This window comes from Cottoperca gobio, chromosome 17, assembly GCF_900634415.1.
Source record: "Cottoperca gobio chromosome 17, fCotGob3.1, whole genome shotgun sequence".
Taxonomy (NCBI): Eukaryota; Metazoa; Chordata; class Actinopteri; order Perciformes; family Bovichtidae; genus Cottoperca; species Cottoperca gobio.
The window spans coordinates 1481343-1497637 of NC_041371.1; the positions used below are offsets into that span (position 1 = coordinate 1481343).

Genomic DNA, 16295 nt, shown 5'->3' on the forward strand with positions numbered 1-16295 from the left:
TTTTCCTGTTGCTTTTGTTCTTATTCAATGGAGTCACCTGCTGCATTCATCTCATCACCGTGGCACTATGTGACCCTTTACAGTCGCCCCAACAGGAAATGATAAGGCCTCAACACGACAGCTTTGTATATCTGTAATTACTGCATGTCTAAATATTTTATTTTAGACGTTATCTTTGGGGATTGATGGACTGGATTGTGAGAGAAAATAGCAGCTGAAACAAACGTTATATTTTCTTTCATTGTTCACCATCTGTCTTCAGCCGCTTTCCTGCCTCTGCATGAAGCCTGCTGATGTGAAGCTCTGCAGCCTGTAGTTACCACTGCAGGGTGTGTGTGTGTGTGTGTGTGTGTGTGTGTGTGTGTGTGTGTGTGTGTGTGTGTGTGTGTGTGTGTGTGTGTGTGTGTATGTGTGTGTGTGTGTGTGTGTGTGTGTGTGTGTTTTGTGGGGGTTCTGATTCGCTCCACATTCTAAAGGTCAGAGCTGCTGCTTCTGAGCATTTTAATATTTCTGACAGACAAAAACACAGATCTAGGTTTACAAGTGTTTTCAAATAAAAACATAAATAGAATGTCATAATGCATCACTTGTGCCACCACACTGCATCAATCTATCTATCTATCTATCTATATATCTATCTATCTATCTATCTATCTATAGATAGATAGATAGATAGATAGATAGATAGATAGATAGATAGATAGATAGATAGATAGATAGATAGATAGATAGATAGATAGATAGATAGATAGAATTTGAATCCTTTTGAATAAATCAGACCTGCCATGAAATAATCCAATTCACTCCGCACGACTACCCAGGATACTTTTTTAGATCAAAATTCTGTTTTATTGATCTGGAGTTTTACATGTTCAGGCCTTGTGTGAGGTCCATGTGATATAGCCCATCCAGCTCCTTTTTTGTACAGCGTCACATCTGATCTAGCCGTGTCGTGGCCTGAGTAAAGGTAAAGGTATTAGCGAGTTCCAACAGGTGTAAATCACAGCAGAGATAATGAGTTCTTGATGTACTGCCTCTTAAAGAGATAAAGACATCAATCAGCACCTCTTGGCGTGGCTTCGTTCCTTCAAATTTGTCCTTTTTCTGGTGTCCCAGCCGTATCTTTCTCTGTTATTTAATAGGAGTTAAAATATTGTCAGCAGTTTGTGGGGCTCTGTGTGTGTAATCCAGTCAACTCAAACAACCCTGTGATCCTGACACAATATCGTCAACTGAGGGTTAACGAGGTCTATCTGACACATTGGACACATTTGAGGTCTGTGTCTCAAACGTCTTTAAAGTGAACAGGGTCTATCTGCATCACTCATTTATGCAGATTCTGTATATATTTGCTGAGTCAGTGAGATCTACAAAGGTCTATCTCCACATGTTCAAGATCATGTTAGTATCACAAAGGTCTCTCTGCTGACGACCAATAGCAGGGCGGGAAATGAATCACGTGATCATTTGAAGCACAGGAAGAACTTATTCAAAACGTGCTGCCGACTGTTTTATATGTAATCTAGTAAATAGTAGTTCAAGTTAAGATCATTATTAGTTCAAGTTAAGATCATTAGTGGTTCAAGTTAAGATCATCAGTAGTTCAAGTTAAGATCATTAGTAGTTCAAGTTAAGATCATCAGTAGTTCAAGTTAAGATCGTCAGTAGTTCAAGTTAAGATCATTAGTGGTTCAAGTTAAGATCATCAGTAGTTCAAGTTAAGATCGTCAGTAGTTCAAGTTAAGATCATTAGTGGTTCAAGTTAAGATCATCAGTAGTTCAAGTTAAGATCGTCAGTAGTTCAAGTTAAGATCATTAGTGGTTCAAGTTAAGATCATCAGTAGTTCAAGTTAAGATCATTAGTAGTTCAAGTTAAGATCATCAGTAGTTCAAGTTAAGATCATTAGTAGTTCAAGTTAAGATCATCAGTAGTTCAAGTTAAGATCATCAGTAGTTCAAGTTAAGATCATCAGTAGTTCAAGTTAAGATCATTAGTAGTTCAAGTTAAGATCATTAGTTGTTCAAGTTAAGATCATTAGTAGTTCAAGTTAAGATCATCAGTAGTTCAAGTTAAGATCATTAGTAGTTCAAGTTAAGATCATCAGTAGTTCAAGTTAAGATCATTAGTAGTTTAAGTTAAGATCATCAGTAGTTTAAGTTAAGATCATTAGTAGTTCAAGTTAAGATCATCAGTAGTTCAAGTTAAGATCATTAGTAGTTTAAGTTAAGATCATCAGTAGTTCAAGTTAAGATCATTAGTAGTTCAAGTTAAGATCATTAGTAGTTCAAGTTAAGATCATTAGTAGTTTAAGTTAAGATCATTAGTAGTTCAAGTTAAGATCATTAGTAGTTCAAGTTAAGATCATCAGTAGTTCAAGTTAAGATCATTAGTAGTTCAAGTTAAGATCATCAGTAGTTCAAGTTAAGATCTTTAGTAGTTCAAGTTAAGATCATTAGTAGTTCAAGTTAAGATCATCAGTAGTTCAAGTTAAGATCATTAGTAGTTCAAGTTAAGATCATTAGTAGTTCAAGTTAAGATCATTAGTAGTTCAAGTTAAGATCATTAGTAGTTCAAGTTAAGATCATCAGTAGTTCAAGTTAAGATCATCAGTAGTTCAAGTTAAGATCATTAGTAGTTCAAGTTAAGATCATCAGTAGTTCAAGTTAAGATCATTAGTAGTTCAAGTTAAGATCATTAGTAGTTTAATAAAAAGTCTTAAAAATTCAGATTTATTAAAGCTATGTTGCATAAAATACAGTTGAGGGTTAAATCTTCGGGGGGGAATGTCAGATAGACTTGGGACTCTGGTTTTCCAACAATAGAACCACAAAGGTCTATCTGCAGAATTAGTTTAGTTTCTACCCATAATGCACTGAATTGGTCCAAACAGTCTTAACTTCACTACCTAGTGTGCAGCATGTGATGTGTCAACATGGGTTGGAGTTGGTTTTTCTCAAAACTCGTCAAAGTGCAGATAGACCTTGTTAACCCTCAGTTGACGATATGTGAAGGGTGTGACCTGGAGCTAAACATCATCAATGTGGCTATGAATGGGAAACAAAGACATATCTTAATGTTGTGCATAACTTATCAATTATTGTTGGATTATTTTTCAATTAATTGATTGATTATTAGTCTTTAAGATGTTTGGGAAAATACTAAACAAATGCCCAGGACGAGTCCAAGATACAGCGATTCTCACATGTAGAAGCTGGAGCCAGAGAATTATGGACATTTATTTATAAATATAAATGTATTGTTCCTTTAGATATACAAGAGAAGTGGACTTGAGACCTGGACACATCAATCCACCAACCTGTGTCACAATTCTGACTTGTGTCAAATTCCCACATTGTGAGTCCACAAACCAACCAATCAGAAGAGAGCATGATGTCACTGCTTCATTGTTTCAGGTTGTCAGTTGACGTGTCTCACCTGGTCAGCTTCAACCTCCAGGCTACAAAGTACATCCGTTAGTTAATCTTCCTCCCATCTCCCAGCTGGCTTTCTCCTTGTTTTGACAGCTCTGCAGATCTCATACATCCATGCTCTGATTTCTTTGTTTATTTTACTCATTTGTAATTCTCTTGATCAATTTTAAGGTGTATAACATCTCTGTATGCATTTCTGTCTAGTTTAAATATATTTCAGTACAGAAAGTTGTTATAAATGTGAGAGAATATGGTGAGACTACATCTAAAGGGATGAAATATAAACCCAGTATAGCTCTAATGTGAAGGGTTGCATCAGCAGAGATTAGATCCATCACTGATCTAACCCAAGCTTCAACACCGTCCTGGTGTCTCACACTGCGAGAGACGAAGAGGCTGCTGAAACTGTTGTAATGTTGTGAATCACTTTGTGCAGATGAGCCTGAATGTTTTTATCTTTATGAGAAGTGCAGGAAAAAACACACCTTAAAAAAACAGATGATTTGCAGGATGATATACTGATAAGTGCATATGCAAGGACGAACAGTCAAAATACACATTGGGCCTCAAGCAGCAACATTCTCTTAAATTACTTTCATATATTCTCTTGATTCTCTTTTGATGCACGTTTTTAAAACCTGCTCTTCCCCAGCGGAGCTGAACGATCAGAGATTGGACCGATCTATTATTTGTGTGGTGACGCCCAAACACTGTATAAGGGAGGTTGTTGTGCCGTGTGCTAATACACTGACACATGCTTAAGAATTGGATGCAACCACAAAACGCCTGGAAGAAGAAGAAGAAGAAGAAGAAGAAGAAGAAGAAGAAGAAGAAGAAGAAGAAGAAGAAGAAGAAGAAGAAGAAGAAGTTCAGCAGAAGTAGAATTGAAGTACTTTTATATTAACTTAGCGTCAGTACTGGCTTTTACAGGAAAATCAAAAAGCATCTAAGAGCATGTGTCTATTTATGTTCTTAAATAGCTTAAAAGACCCAATTGTGTAATATAATTATTATTATAGTATAAAGACTCTAGTGTATTTCTCAGGTTTACATTAAAAGTAGTAACTCTGTCGGGCTCTTTGGCTTCCACTTTGTTGTCTGAGCCTGTTTTCTGGAAGTACTCACTAGAACAGCGTCTGTGGATTAATCCGCCTCTGAAAATAGTCCCCAACAAAGGCTCTACTTCCTCCTGTTTGAGCAACGTATGATAAAAACTAGAGAGACCAACTATTTTATGAACATAGCTTGATGTAAACATGAAACTATAAAGTAGAGGTATGTCTTCAGCAGAGGGCCACAGAGAGGTGCAATAATGACACCTAAGGCTTTGAATCAAAGATTTGTTTTACCTCGTGTGTGCATGAACAAAGTTGACTTGCAAAATCCTCGAGTTTCAGTCAATTTCTTACATTTTATTACTGTTGCACCATTTATACAAGTACATATAATTTTGAATGCATCAATTTCCATATCATCTTTTTGTTTGTTTTGAATGAACGTGTGGTGTGGAGATAGCAGTGGTGAGACATGGAATGGAAATATCAACTGTAGTGGATGCAGACTGAGAAAGATTTATTTTTTCCACTTGACCAAAAAGACAGGACTACAGGTTCACCCAACCACAGACATGCAATTTACTGAGTCAAGAGAGGAAGAAGAAGTGAACCAAGTGACACACAACGCTCCTCGAGAGTTTGTTTCTGCTACGGTTTGACAAGTGCTGGGAGCAAAACGCTGCGTGTCAGCTGGATGAAACAGAAAAGTTGGCAAATGGATAGCTGAGTAAATATATACATATATACCTACATATATTTGCAAAGGTGGAAGTTAAAAAAGTACATTTACTCTGAGGTTAAGTTCATTTCTATTCTTACTCGACTGTTTTGTGAAAAGTATTACTCAAATGTATCCGATTTATTTTACTTTGCAAATTGAGATTTTCCGTTAATCGTGAGATCAGATTTCTTTCTTTTCTTGTTTCTATATCTCCGCTCTTTCAATCCTTCGCTACATCTTTCCTTCTTTCAGCTCACATAGAAGCTTCCCCACTTTCTGCTGAAAGCACGACGATGAGTAAAAGTTGTAAGTACTTTTTCTTCCACTGCTGCATATATGTACATATATGATATATATATTCTTTGAAAAGTTAAGGAAAATGCATGAGGGATGAAAATGGCAAAATAAGAAGCTCCCCTTTTCATGTGCAAGGGTTTTCCATCCCATAATAATAGCATGGCGTGAGGTTGCCATAGGAGCTGGACCATTGCAGATCGAGCAGACCCCCCCCACCCCCACCCCCCAGGCAGCACCTGTGTGTGATCTGTTCCCACCTGCTTAGATACCAAACTCTGCTTTACTGGTATTCCTGCTATAATCATATGAAAGTTTCAGACGCTATATGTCAATTTTAGGTAAATAGATCAACTGGTAACAGAGTGTTTAATTCAAATATTCAAATGTATTATTCTTTTATATTTCCATCCCAAATTTAATTCCAAAAGCCATAAAATGGCATTTGTGGAGGTTTTATTCTCCTTTTGTGATTTTCTTTACAAATGCAATAACATGTGATGAGCACACGTGAACACTTTCCATCACTGTCCACTATATCAGTATACTATTAGAATATACTTTTCTTTCTTTAGTATATTTTGCTGCTAATCCTTGACTTAAGTACAATGTAGGACTTTTACTTACGGCACATGTAAGTACGTGTACTATGTGGAACTTTTACTTAAGTATTCAGGATTTCAGTTCCTTCAACAGCCACACTGAACTGAAAACAATCACAGAAAAGAGTTTAACTCCCGACGTCTCCTGATGATGCAGTAAATGCCACCAACTTGGTATTCTAAGCAAGATCAAACTATCTGACCCAGGTCAGCAGAAGATATGTCTTTAAAAACAATAATCTCATAATGTGTCGTCAGGTTTGGATGGAGGATCAAAGATCTTTATCAGACTTTCTAAGAACACTGCAGAGATCTGTTCAGCGAGGCTTTGGAGATTTGATAAGTGTATACAAATGTTAAAAAACCACTTAGTTCACTTACAATATACCTAAGGGTTTCAGTACAAAATCTAGAAGTTTATCTGAAAAATTCCTTCGACTGTTTTATACGTCTACGAATATGTTTTGCTCTGCAAAGTCGGCCTTTCTTCAGCTGCACAATGTCTTAAAAAGCCTGAGCATTCTCCATCCTCACAATGGAATTAAAAGAGAAGATTTTGCCGTACAGAGAAAGTGGCGTGTAACCCCAAGAGGGAAATGTGTAGCAACACAACCCGACCAAAAAGCAAGGGGAAGGATGGGTTAAAGAAGGACACGGCAACACGGCAAAGAAAAGCTGCAAGTATCAGGCCAAAGCTGAGAGTAGAAACTCTGCAGGGGAGGATGAGTGGAGGGGGAGAGCTCCATGATGGACAGATTCAAAGGAAGACCAGCTGGTTAAAGTGATTTCTTAAAACCTCTCCTTCCCGCAGTCCCATTTCCCTAAATTTTGATATTCTGACGTCCACAGAGCAGAGGGAGCAGGTGAACGTTTGAGATGGGAGGTTAAACCTCTTGAGCGTATGAGGGAGAGGGATGATTGAGGTGGAATGACGAGGCGTATGGCCGACACAGACTCGTATCAAAGTTCAAATACTACAGCAGAAAAAAATAAAACATAACAATAATAATAGCAATTATAATCTGCAGCAGCAGGAAATGTATCCAGGTGGCTACGCCAGTCGTCTTCAATCAACAAATCATTAGCATTACAATTATTATTATTATTGTTAATCATCATAATATGGGTGGGCTAGTTTATTTCATTTTCATTTTTTTTAATCTTCATCGTCGTTGAGTTAGGTACATTTTTTTTTATTTCCGAAAAGAAGCTGTCCATTAATCTTGAACTGCTACGGTTTGATCCTTGCTTGGTGCCTCTGTGGCGTTCGCCTCCTTGGCTGGAGGCTCGGCGGCTGGTGTTGAACTAGGGGCTGCGGCCCCCTCCTTCGCCGGTGCGGGAGCTGCTGCCTCTGTAGGCTTGGGGTCAGGGGAGGCAGCGGGGGCCGCCTCGGCTTTGGCTGCTGGTGCCGCGGGGGCCTCAGTCTTTTTGGCGTCGGCCTCATCTTTGCTCTCAGTCGTCGGGGCAGGTGCTGCCGCCTTAACCTCGGGCTCCTTGGCAGCAGGGGCTGATTCTTTGGCCGGGGCGGGGGCAGCTGGTTTCTCCTCAGCCTTGGCGGGCTCTGCGTTCTTGGGCGCCTCTGTTTTCGGCTCAGCGTTGGCGGCAGGTTTCTCCGGCTCCTTGGCGGCGGGAGTGGCGTTCTTTTCTTCCTCTTTGGGCGCTGCAGCGTCTGCTGCTGGCACCTCCTTCGCCGCCGTGTCGTTCGCTACCTCCTTAGTGTCGGTGGCAGCCGGGGCCTCGTCTTTGTTGTCTTTCGGTGCTTCACTCTCCTCGGCAGAGGCCCCCTCTACTTTGGCATCCTTGTCTTTGGCCTTGTCATCGTTTACGTTGTATCCCTTCTTCTTTTTGCTGAGCTTGCCTCCCATTTTGGATCTCTGACTTCTGAAACAGAAGAGAAAAATAAATGGATTTAGTATTATAGAAACAGTGATTCACTCACCAAGACGAACGTACAATAAGAAGGAAAGCAACCAAACAATGTACCAAGTGTAAGCAAGTAATGGGGAAAAATCAAGTCTTAGGCACATTGGAAGCTCCTCATATAAATTAATAAAATATCACCACAAAGGACTCAGTGAGTGATGCATTGAGCATTACTCTTCTTCAGAAGATGGTTTTTGAGGAAGAGCAGTCTCTCCTCGTGGTAAGAATGAATACATGTATTGCACCAGCAGCATCTAAGTGTACTTTTCTGTACGAGACAGCGAGTGAAGAATCTTACATCTCTGCATGAGCTTTCATATAGAAACAGATAAAGCAGAAGAAGAAGAAGATAGAAATGATATGCAACAGCCATGCATTTATGGAACAACATCCCCCATATTGCGTTTTTGATGTATTCTCTGAATCTGAAGCACATGCTCCGCAGAGAGCCTCCCAGCATGATGTTTCCTCTCTTATTTAAAGAGGAGTGGAAACAGTAATGTAAGTCCAAATGCTACAGTGAAGAAACATGAATGAAAACAGTAACAGTGTGATATTCTTCTTCCATCATCCTGGACTAGTGAGACTCTCAGCACATCTCGTCTCTCACCTCTCAGATCAAAAACTAATTAAGAATGCAAAGAAGTGTTTCCACAGCTGACATGCCACGAGCAAGAGGACATTTAAATATCTGTTACTGAGACAACACTTCTATCAAATAGCTTTCAATGTTCCTTTAATGGCTGTCAAAGCTGGCTAATTGAAGGATTAGCCAGAACACATTATAATGGAGATGAATGGAACTTTGCTTTGGGTGCTCACAGCAATAAAAGATTCAACACAAACATCTGTTTTCAGATCTCAAAAACCCAGGCAAATAAAACCAACACTATCCGCCTGACTTGATACCACCGTGGGTAAGTGAATGATATGGTTTTTTCTGTAATGGCTGACTGAAATAGTAGATAATGTGTGTGTAATATATAAAACACTGTATCATCTGCAAAGAATCGTTTATTTTTTGTTTTGACTGGCTGAAAGCTGAATGGAATGAAATTGTGGGATCTGTAGAGCTGAGTGAAGAGACTTCATGACTGCATTCACACACACACACGCACAGACACACACACACACACACACACACACACACACACACACACACACACACACACACACACACACACACACACACACACACACCTGCAGATTCCTGGCTCACGACTTCAGTTGAAGCATTTTTTCATGGATTTCACCATCTGTCTGCTCGATGGGGGAGAGGACTTCACTACCACAACAAATCAGGCTTATTAGGAGCAAAGACTCAAGAACGGTACAATTTGCTGTTTGAAATATGAAGTCTGTTTGTTGATGCTTAGAAACTGCCAAAAACAACTTGGCAGTCTCTTCTGCTCATTAGGAAAAGCCAGAATAAAGGTGCTCTGCAATTGTGCCTCTGAATGAACTGTTAAAAATCAGTTTTTAAACCCTGACAGTATTTTGACAAGGAACTACTTTCTCTGTGTATTTATTGGCCCTATAAAGCTTAGATTTATGACTAGAAAGCATTCCTTTGTCAAAACACAATCTTCATACTAAACATGTTTATATCCACTCTTAGATCCAAAGCTGTATTTAAACACTAAAAGTTTCTTTTTGTTCTGGCAGCAGTTCATGAGGAAATACTCTCAATCTCACTATGTTAGGAAAACATTCCTGGATTCATGCCTTGATCTAAATTGTATCAGTGTTCTCTTGAATCTAGAATATAAACTGATACGAAATATGAAACACAGGGAGGCTGCACGCCGCCATGCTACACACACTTGGAACAACTTACAAGATGATCTTTGGCGCTGTCCAAACAGAAAGAAGAACTCACGCGTCGATGCTTTTGTGAGGAGTTTTCTTTCATACACTCACCTTTTGGAGTTACAAAAGGTTTGCACAATGAAAAGAACTGGATTAAGCCTGGTCCCCAGTCTCAGGGTAAACAAGCACACAAGTATTTCACTAGTATCCATGACATGTGCGTCTCAGAGGACTAATTTAGGAAATGGCCATTATGAATTCTCTTTGCCATTTAAAAGCTTTTGTAATTGGCTAAAACAACATTTACTGAACATTGTGTGAAATGTAAAATCAGAATCATGTTGTGATTTCAATAGACTGACTTCACAACACCTTAAGATTCTTCTTCATGTATGCGTTTGCAACCAAAACCACCAATTTGTCCATCAGTAAATGTAAAATCTGAAAGCCGACGTGACCTTTTCCACCCCTGAGAGCTTCTGCTGGCTACTCACAGATCCTGTGAATGGGACAGAGCTGGCGGTGAATCCAATCAAAATGCTAATCACTTCGTCGCCACTGACTGAATTACTCCACTATTCATGCAGAACTCCTGAACGTCCAACAGTCGGTATCTGCCAGGGCTGCCGCTCCTGCCGCAGCTTTACACCGGCCACAATGGAGGTCTCTCTGCTACATCACATCATTTGACTACCCGGCTTGTGCTGCCAGTACAATGACTCACAATCATCTGAGCAGACAATGGATTCTTTTCAACTACAGGCACGCTTCCTCGCTGCCGGGCGTGAGGTTGTAGTGTTTGAAGAGCTGGGGCAGGGCCGGGACAACCTGGAGAGAATGCTCTGGGTCGCACAAAAGACTTAATTTAACCTGCAAACTGCAGTCAGGGAACAAAAGGATCTGCCAGCTGGAACTTCCAGCATCACTTTATATGAACGATGGTATCATGTGGCAAGGACAAGCACAAGTTCACCAAAGTCTATGAAAATGAGGTGAAAAGAGTCTTTAAAACGCTTTAAAAAGAGTCCAACAGACTCATAATATTACAGGCAATGACCAAACAAATTCTCCAACTTGCCACGACCCAAAAGACATCTTTCCTATCACTTCATCCTTAAATGAATGAAGGGAAACAGTTTTCCTGACCTTTCAAATGTATCCATAAGACTTTGGAATCAACTGTCTCTGATCTCAATCACTGTGAAATCAGTGAAGTGGATCTGCTGTTTGGAAATCTCTTATTCTTCTGCTCAAACTATGAGTCAAAAAGATTCTCTGTTCATTTCTGGCGCTGCACAAAAAACCTCTGCACGTTTGTTCAGATTTAGATTTCAGGGTTCTTCCACGCAGTACATCGGAGCAAGATATGATGTTTTGGAAGGCACGGCTGAACAACCTGTTCTGTGGTTCAGGGCGTCTGGGCTTCACGGTCAGATGCGCCTCAGACACCATTGAGACCTTTTTAAGGAGATACACTCACCCTGCGTTCTTTCAATGCAATCTTTAAACAGACCTCAGTGAAAACTCATCATTCTAAGGTCCATTTATTTTCCCCTGAGGGTGCACATACACAAGATTAACACCACCTGCTCTTTTTTCCACTGTGTTCAGCAGTTGCCTTCATTAACCACCAACTCTCCAATCGCTCAACCCTGAGAGCTGCTGACTTAACAAAAGCTGTGATTGATCACTCGACAGCAGCGTGCAGTGAAGACGTCTCTATACCACATTAGTAATCGATGATCAGATTCATGTCTGGCGAGTCGACAAGTGGCAAAGCAGTTAAAGATGCAAGATTCTTCTCAAAGTCTCTCTTGTCCTCATCGTCTCGCCCACACACTGATGCCTCTGCTCTGCTCTCTTCTTTCCCGTCTGCCCGCCTCACACGTCCTTCTCTCTGCAACGATCCCTCCATCGTCGCTCCTTCCTCCCCTCCTCTCCGTTTCTTTGCTCTCGTCTGCGTCACCTGCAGTGTTTTCTGTCATGACTGTGTCATTCGAACCGTCTGAAGTGCTTCTCCTCCCGACTGTGAACCCACTGACTCTTTAACTTTGTGGCATGTCTAAATTACCTTCACTATCTTTTCTCTCCACTAGATCCTCTTAAAGTTAAAGCCCCGTGTGCATATCATCTTTATGTGATTAAAGCTGCACTAATCAGTATTTAAATAACAACAATAAGACATATAACTGTGCAATAGGTTTCGCTCATAGTGAGAACTACTACTCAGTTCAGCAGCATGTACGTACATACATGCTGCCATTTGTGCTCTTGGAGGTCATTGGAAGTATTTGTATTCTCAAACTTTGAACTAAATACTTCAAGTGATAAACAGAAACACATTTCAATTTGAATCAATGTTGGTCAAAGCATTTAGTATTGAAAGAAAAGGTTTGGGAATATATCTTAGATTAACTCAAAATCTAAATGTGATTTGAGTAAAATTGCAGTATTTTATCCAACGAAGTCTATAAAGTTCAACCCTGGAGGAGTTTGAAACATCTCTGGTACTGTGAGTTGAGGGGTTTGGTTTCTCCTTGCACACATTACAGATATTGTCTTGCTCTCTGTTACTACATTATCTCTAATGTCTCTCACAAAGTGTTCTCCTGTGTCTCCGGCAGATGGAGGTCTCCAGGAGGTCCTGGTGTTTCAGTTAATCCCTGGCCTCGGAGCACTTCTGTGCTCCTGCCATCCAAGACACACAGTTAACGGTTAAAGCTGTCACTGGCCCATTTCCGGTCCTGCTCAGACACACACACACACACACACACACACACACACACACACACACACACACACACACACACACACACACTCCTCTGCCACGTCCGTTGGAAAATCCACTTGACAGCAGAAAGCAGGAGCAGCTGCTGGAGCACTAACTACTGTTTAGTGTTCGCATGAATGGAGCAGATATGTTTTACCTCCAAAGTTGCAAAATAAAACAAAGTACTCCATCGGCAAAGATGCTGCAAGGGTTTATTATTAGCCATTAGCTCCTATTTTGATGTCAGCAGACAAAATGGAGACAATCTACAGGTGACTGCGTGTTTACACGTTGCTTCATTAGCTAACCAATGAACAGAGTGAAGAGGAGTGATGCATTGTGGTCCAGTGCTGTGAGCACATTGAGACACTGTGTGTGATACTTGGCTGGAATGCATCACTTGGCATTAGCGGTTTCTTTATTCCTAAAAGTTGACATTTGGGGAGCAACATGGTTTTCATGGAACGCTGACAGAGATATAATCCCATTTTGAATCCAGGCCAGGACTACAACACAGTTTCACCTCCTGTGTCACACTGACCTCCATTTTAAAACCGTTCTGCCCCGTCAGAGTGTTACTGAAGGATCTGCAGCCACAACACAACACGCTCCTTCAGCTGCTGCAGCTCTCTGCTGCAGCCTGAAGGAGCCTCTGCACCGTCACTTCTTCAACTGACCCCGATGACCGAGCAGCTGTCGGACTAGTAACTCCAAAGATTCACATCGATGTGTTTTTCATGTTTTAAAGCATGCACACCTACAGAGAATGCTAATACAAGTGCACAATGTTCTTTAACTTAAACATGCATGCTTTAAAGAACACAACACTGTTGAATACTAAAAATGACACAAATACACACCTGCTGTTTTTAATCTGTATTGTAATCACACATCAGTGAAACATTTAACAACCTCCTTATCTAATTTGTTCAGCAGGCGACTGTGATTCCTGCTCTGATGTTATTACTCTGCACATCATGTATTGCTTATCATCACAGATGAACTATTGATTGATGTGATTACTTGGACATCTCGCTGTGACGACAGGAACGACATTTTGTAAGGTTTGTTGTAAAACTGCTCCATGAACACATCCAGTGCGCGGCCTGTGTGAAGGGACACAGTGAAGTATTTTCCTTGTGTGCTCCTAGCATTAATGTAACGCCATCATTTGTAACACAGGACTGAACACGTCCTCCAGCTGGCTGATTTATGAGTCTGTTTCACCAAACGAGTGCAGGGAGCCGAGCGGACAGGCTGGAAAACTGGAGCAGAAAATTTGGCCCAATCACAGACAAAAAACCTCCACACCGGCTCTCTGCACTGAGTTGGATGAAAGCGGCGGGGAGCAGAGGATGCTGGGAGCTCACAGTCAGTGAATTCAGAAATGCAACTGGCTGAAATGACAGCTTGGAGTCCGTGACGAAGGTTTCGGGAGGTGATGTTCTCACGGTGTGCTTTTCTGAAAAACGAAACGTTCCGAACGTTGGCAGGCTTTACGCCATCAGAGCCAAAGATGATGCAAACCCTTCTCTTCCTCCATCCCCGCGCACATTTTGATTCCAGCCTGAAAACGTGAGCTGCGAGGGAATTTCAGGATACAGTAGCAGGCACAAAGTGTACCATCTGTAAAAGTCAGTGCTGGTCCCCTGTGTCAAAGCTAGCAGCAGGACCAGCGGCTGCAGCTATTTGTGTCCAACAGTAAACACGTTTCGTCTGCACTGGCATCCAGCTGAGCTGTTTCCATGTGTGTGTAGTTCAGGACTAACACGAGAAGTAAAGTTAAAGTTAAAACTGAAGTTGTATGTGACAAAGGAATCCAGTAGGTTTACAGCAAACGTCACTGAAAGGTAAGAAAGGTAAAACGTGTTGTTGTTCTAGTCGCTGATCTTCAATGAATGCATCAGTGAGTTTTCAGAATAAATCTTTTTTGGATATGATTAGTCTTTATGAGCCGGATGCGTCACAAATAAATGACACTCAAATGCATCACGTGTTAATAAAAAGGTGTCAGAGCAGCGTGTCCGTCTGTCTGAGGTGAATTTATAGTCTAAACTTTTGTATTGAGTCAATTTGAGTTTTATTTTGTAAACAGTTAAGCAGTGTATTTGTATTGGGCTTTTATTGTGAAAGGTGCGCTGCCTTTGTGAAAGGAGTAAGAAGCGTTTCCGTCTTGGTTTGGACTGCGGATCGTCCGTGTTGTTCTTTTATGTTTCTCCTCCACACTTTACTGTATAGATCGTGTGCATGTGATGTCACGCTTATTTCCCAACCCGTAAGTCAGCCATGTTGGTTGGTATACACAACCAAGACTGCGGCCGTTCACGTGGGAGTTGCTGCAACGCTTCGTAATTTTCTTTGTATTTAAACGTCTAAGATTGAAAGAAAATGCCAATCGTGTGCGCAGTGTATGATTGTGGTCATAACGCTACTCGTGACCCAGAGAAACGGTTCTTTAGATTTCCTACAATCATCAAAAACAACGATCCACAAAAGAGGGATGAGTTGCTGTTTACCGAACGCCGTACGCTGGTTTAGCAACATAACTCGTGTGGCGTCCACTTTATATCTGGTAAGAGCTCATGCTAAAGCTATGTTTTCAATGTTTACGTTAAACATTTGTGCTTATGATATACCCGAACACTGTAAGACCTTACTTCTCCACATCGCTGACTGGTAAATAAGGCACTTTCTTTACATGTGATGCCGTTTGCTCTTTTCTTCTGTGCATGTTTTTGTTTGGCTTATTCTTGAGACTACTTCACTTGCGAAAAGCAAAGCACCAATGTGAGAACATGCTTCGCTTACTCCAGCCATACATACACAGTGTGCGAGGATAACATCGCCGCTCTTCTCCCTCACGGCTCACGAACCCACGGCTTGAGCGGTGCATCTCGAGCTCTTTGAGAGTGATCTACACGAGCATGGACGAGCACCCCGTCATCTTTCAGTGGTTTGGTAAGAAGACTACCAACCCAGCCAGAAACAAAGACATTAGAAGCATCTAAGCTCTTGTTGTACGCCTTCATTTGTGCGTTGGTTGCCCACAACGTTTGTAGCACAAGGTAGTTCACAATATCTGGATATTCAATCGGCGGTAATGAATCTAAATCCTCGATATAATCCGACGGCTTTAGCGTGTACGGGTCATGGCCGCACATTTGGACTTGGAATCTTGCCTTTGCAGAGGACTCCAGAGAGTCACAATACTTTGAAGAAGTCGGAGTTGTTGTTGTTCGCTTTAGACGCTTTGTTGATGTTTTTTCCAACCAACATGGCGTCGCACGCATACGTCACACAGTTTTGTCACGTGTTTGCACACTACCTATTCTGTGAACAGAGTTTGTTGGTTTTGGATTTCATCCTTTAGCAGGAAGTGATCTAAACAAAGTCATCGTTTTGTTCTGTCTAATTACCCAGAGTACACACAGACTGCCCACTGCTTAATCTGGCCCCAGACTGAACACACGCACACACACACACACACACACACACACACACACACACACACACACACACACACACACACACACACACTGGTGTTTTGGGGGTCAATCCTCAAATGGACAGGGCTTGAGAAGACTCCTGATGTAGAAATGGTTATTGATCAGCGCCGTGCGACCACAGAAAGCCGCTGTGTGTTCAGCTGCTGCTTGCGAGTCAGAGGACGCACTGAGCACAGATGAAAG

General features: G+C 41.1%; 1 protein-coding gene across 1 annotated transcript in view; it reads right to left on the minus strand.

Annotated features, from left to right (window-relative positions):
* Positions 1–4818: 4818 nt before the first annotated feature.
* The window catches only part of basp1 (brain abundant, membrane attached signal protein 1), a 38664-nt gene continuing 27187 nt past the window's right edge, over positions 4819–16295 (minus strand). The window contains exon 2 of the mRNA XM_029453670.1: positions 4819–7985. Coding sequence (XP_029309530.1) covers positions 7322–7969 — 648 coding nt within the window. The 5' untranslated portion in view covers positions 7970–7985 and the 3' untranslated portion in view covers positions 4819–7321. The remainder of the gene's footprint in view (positions 7986–16295) is intronic.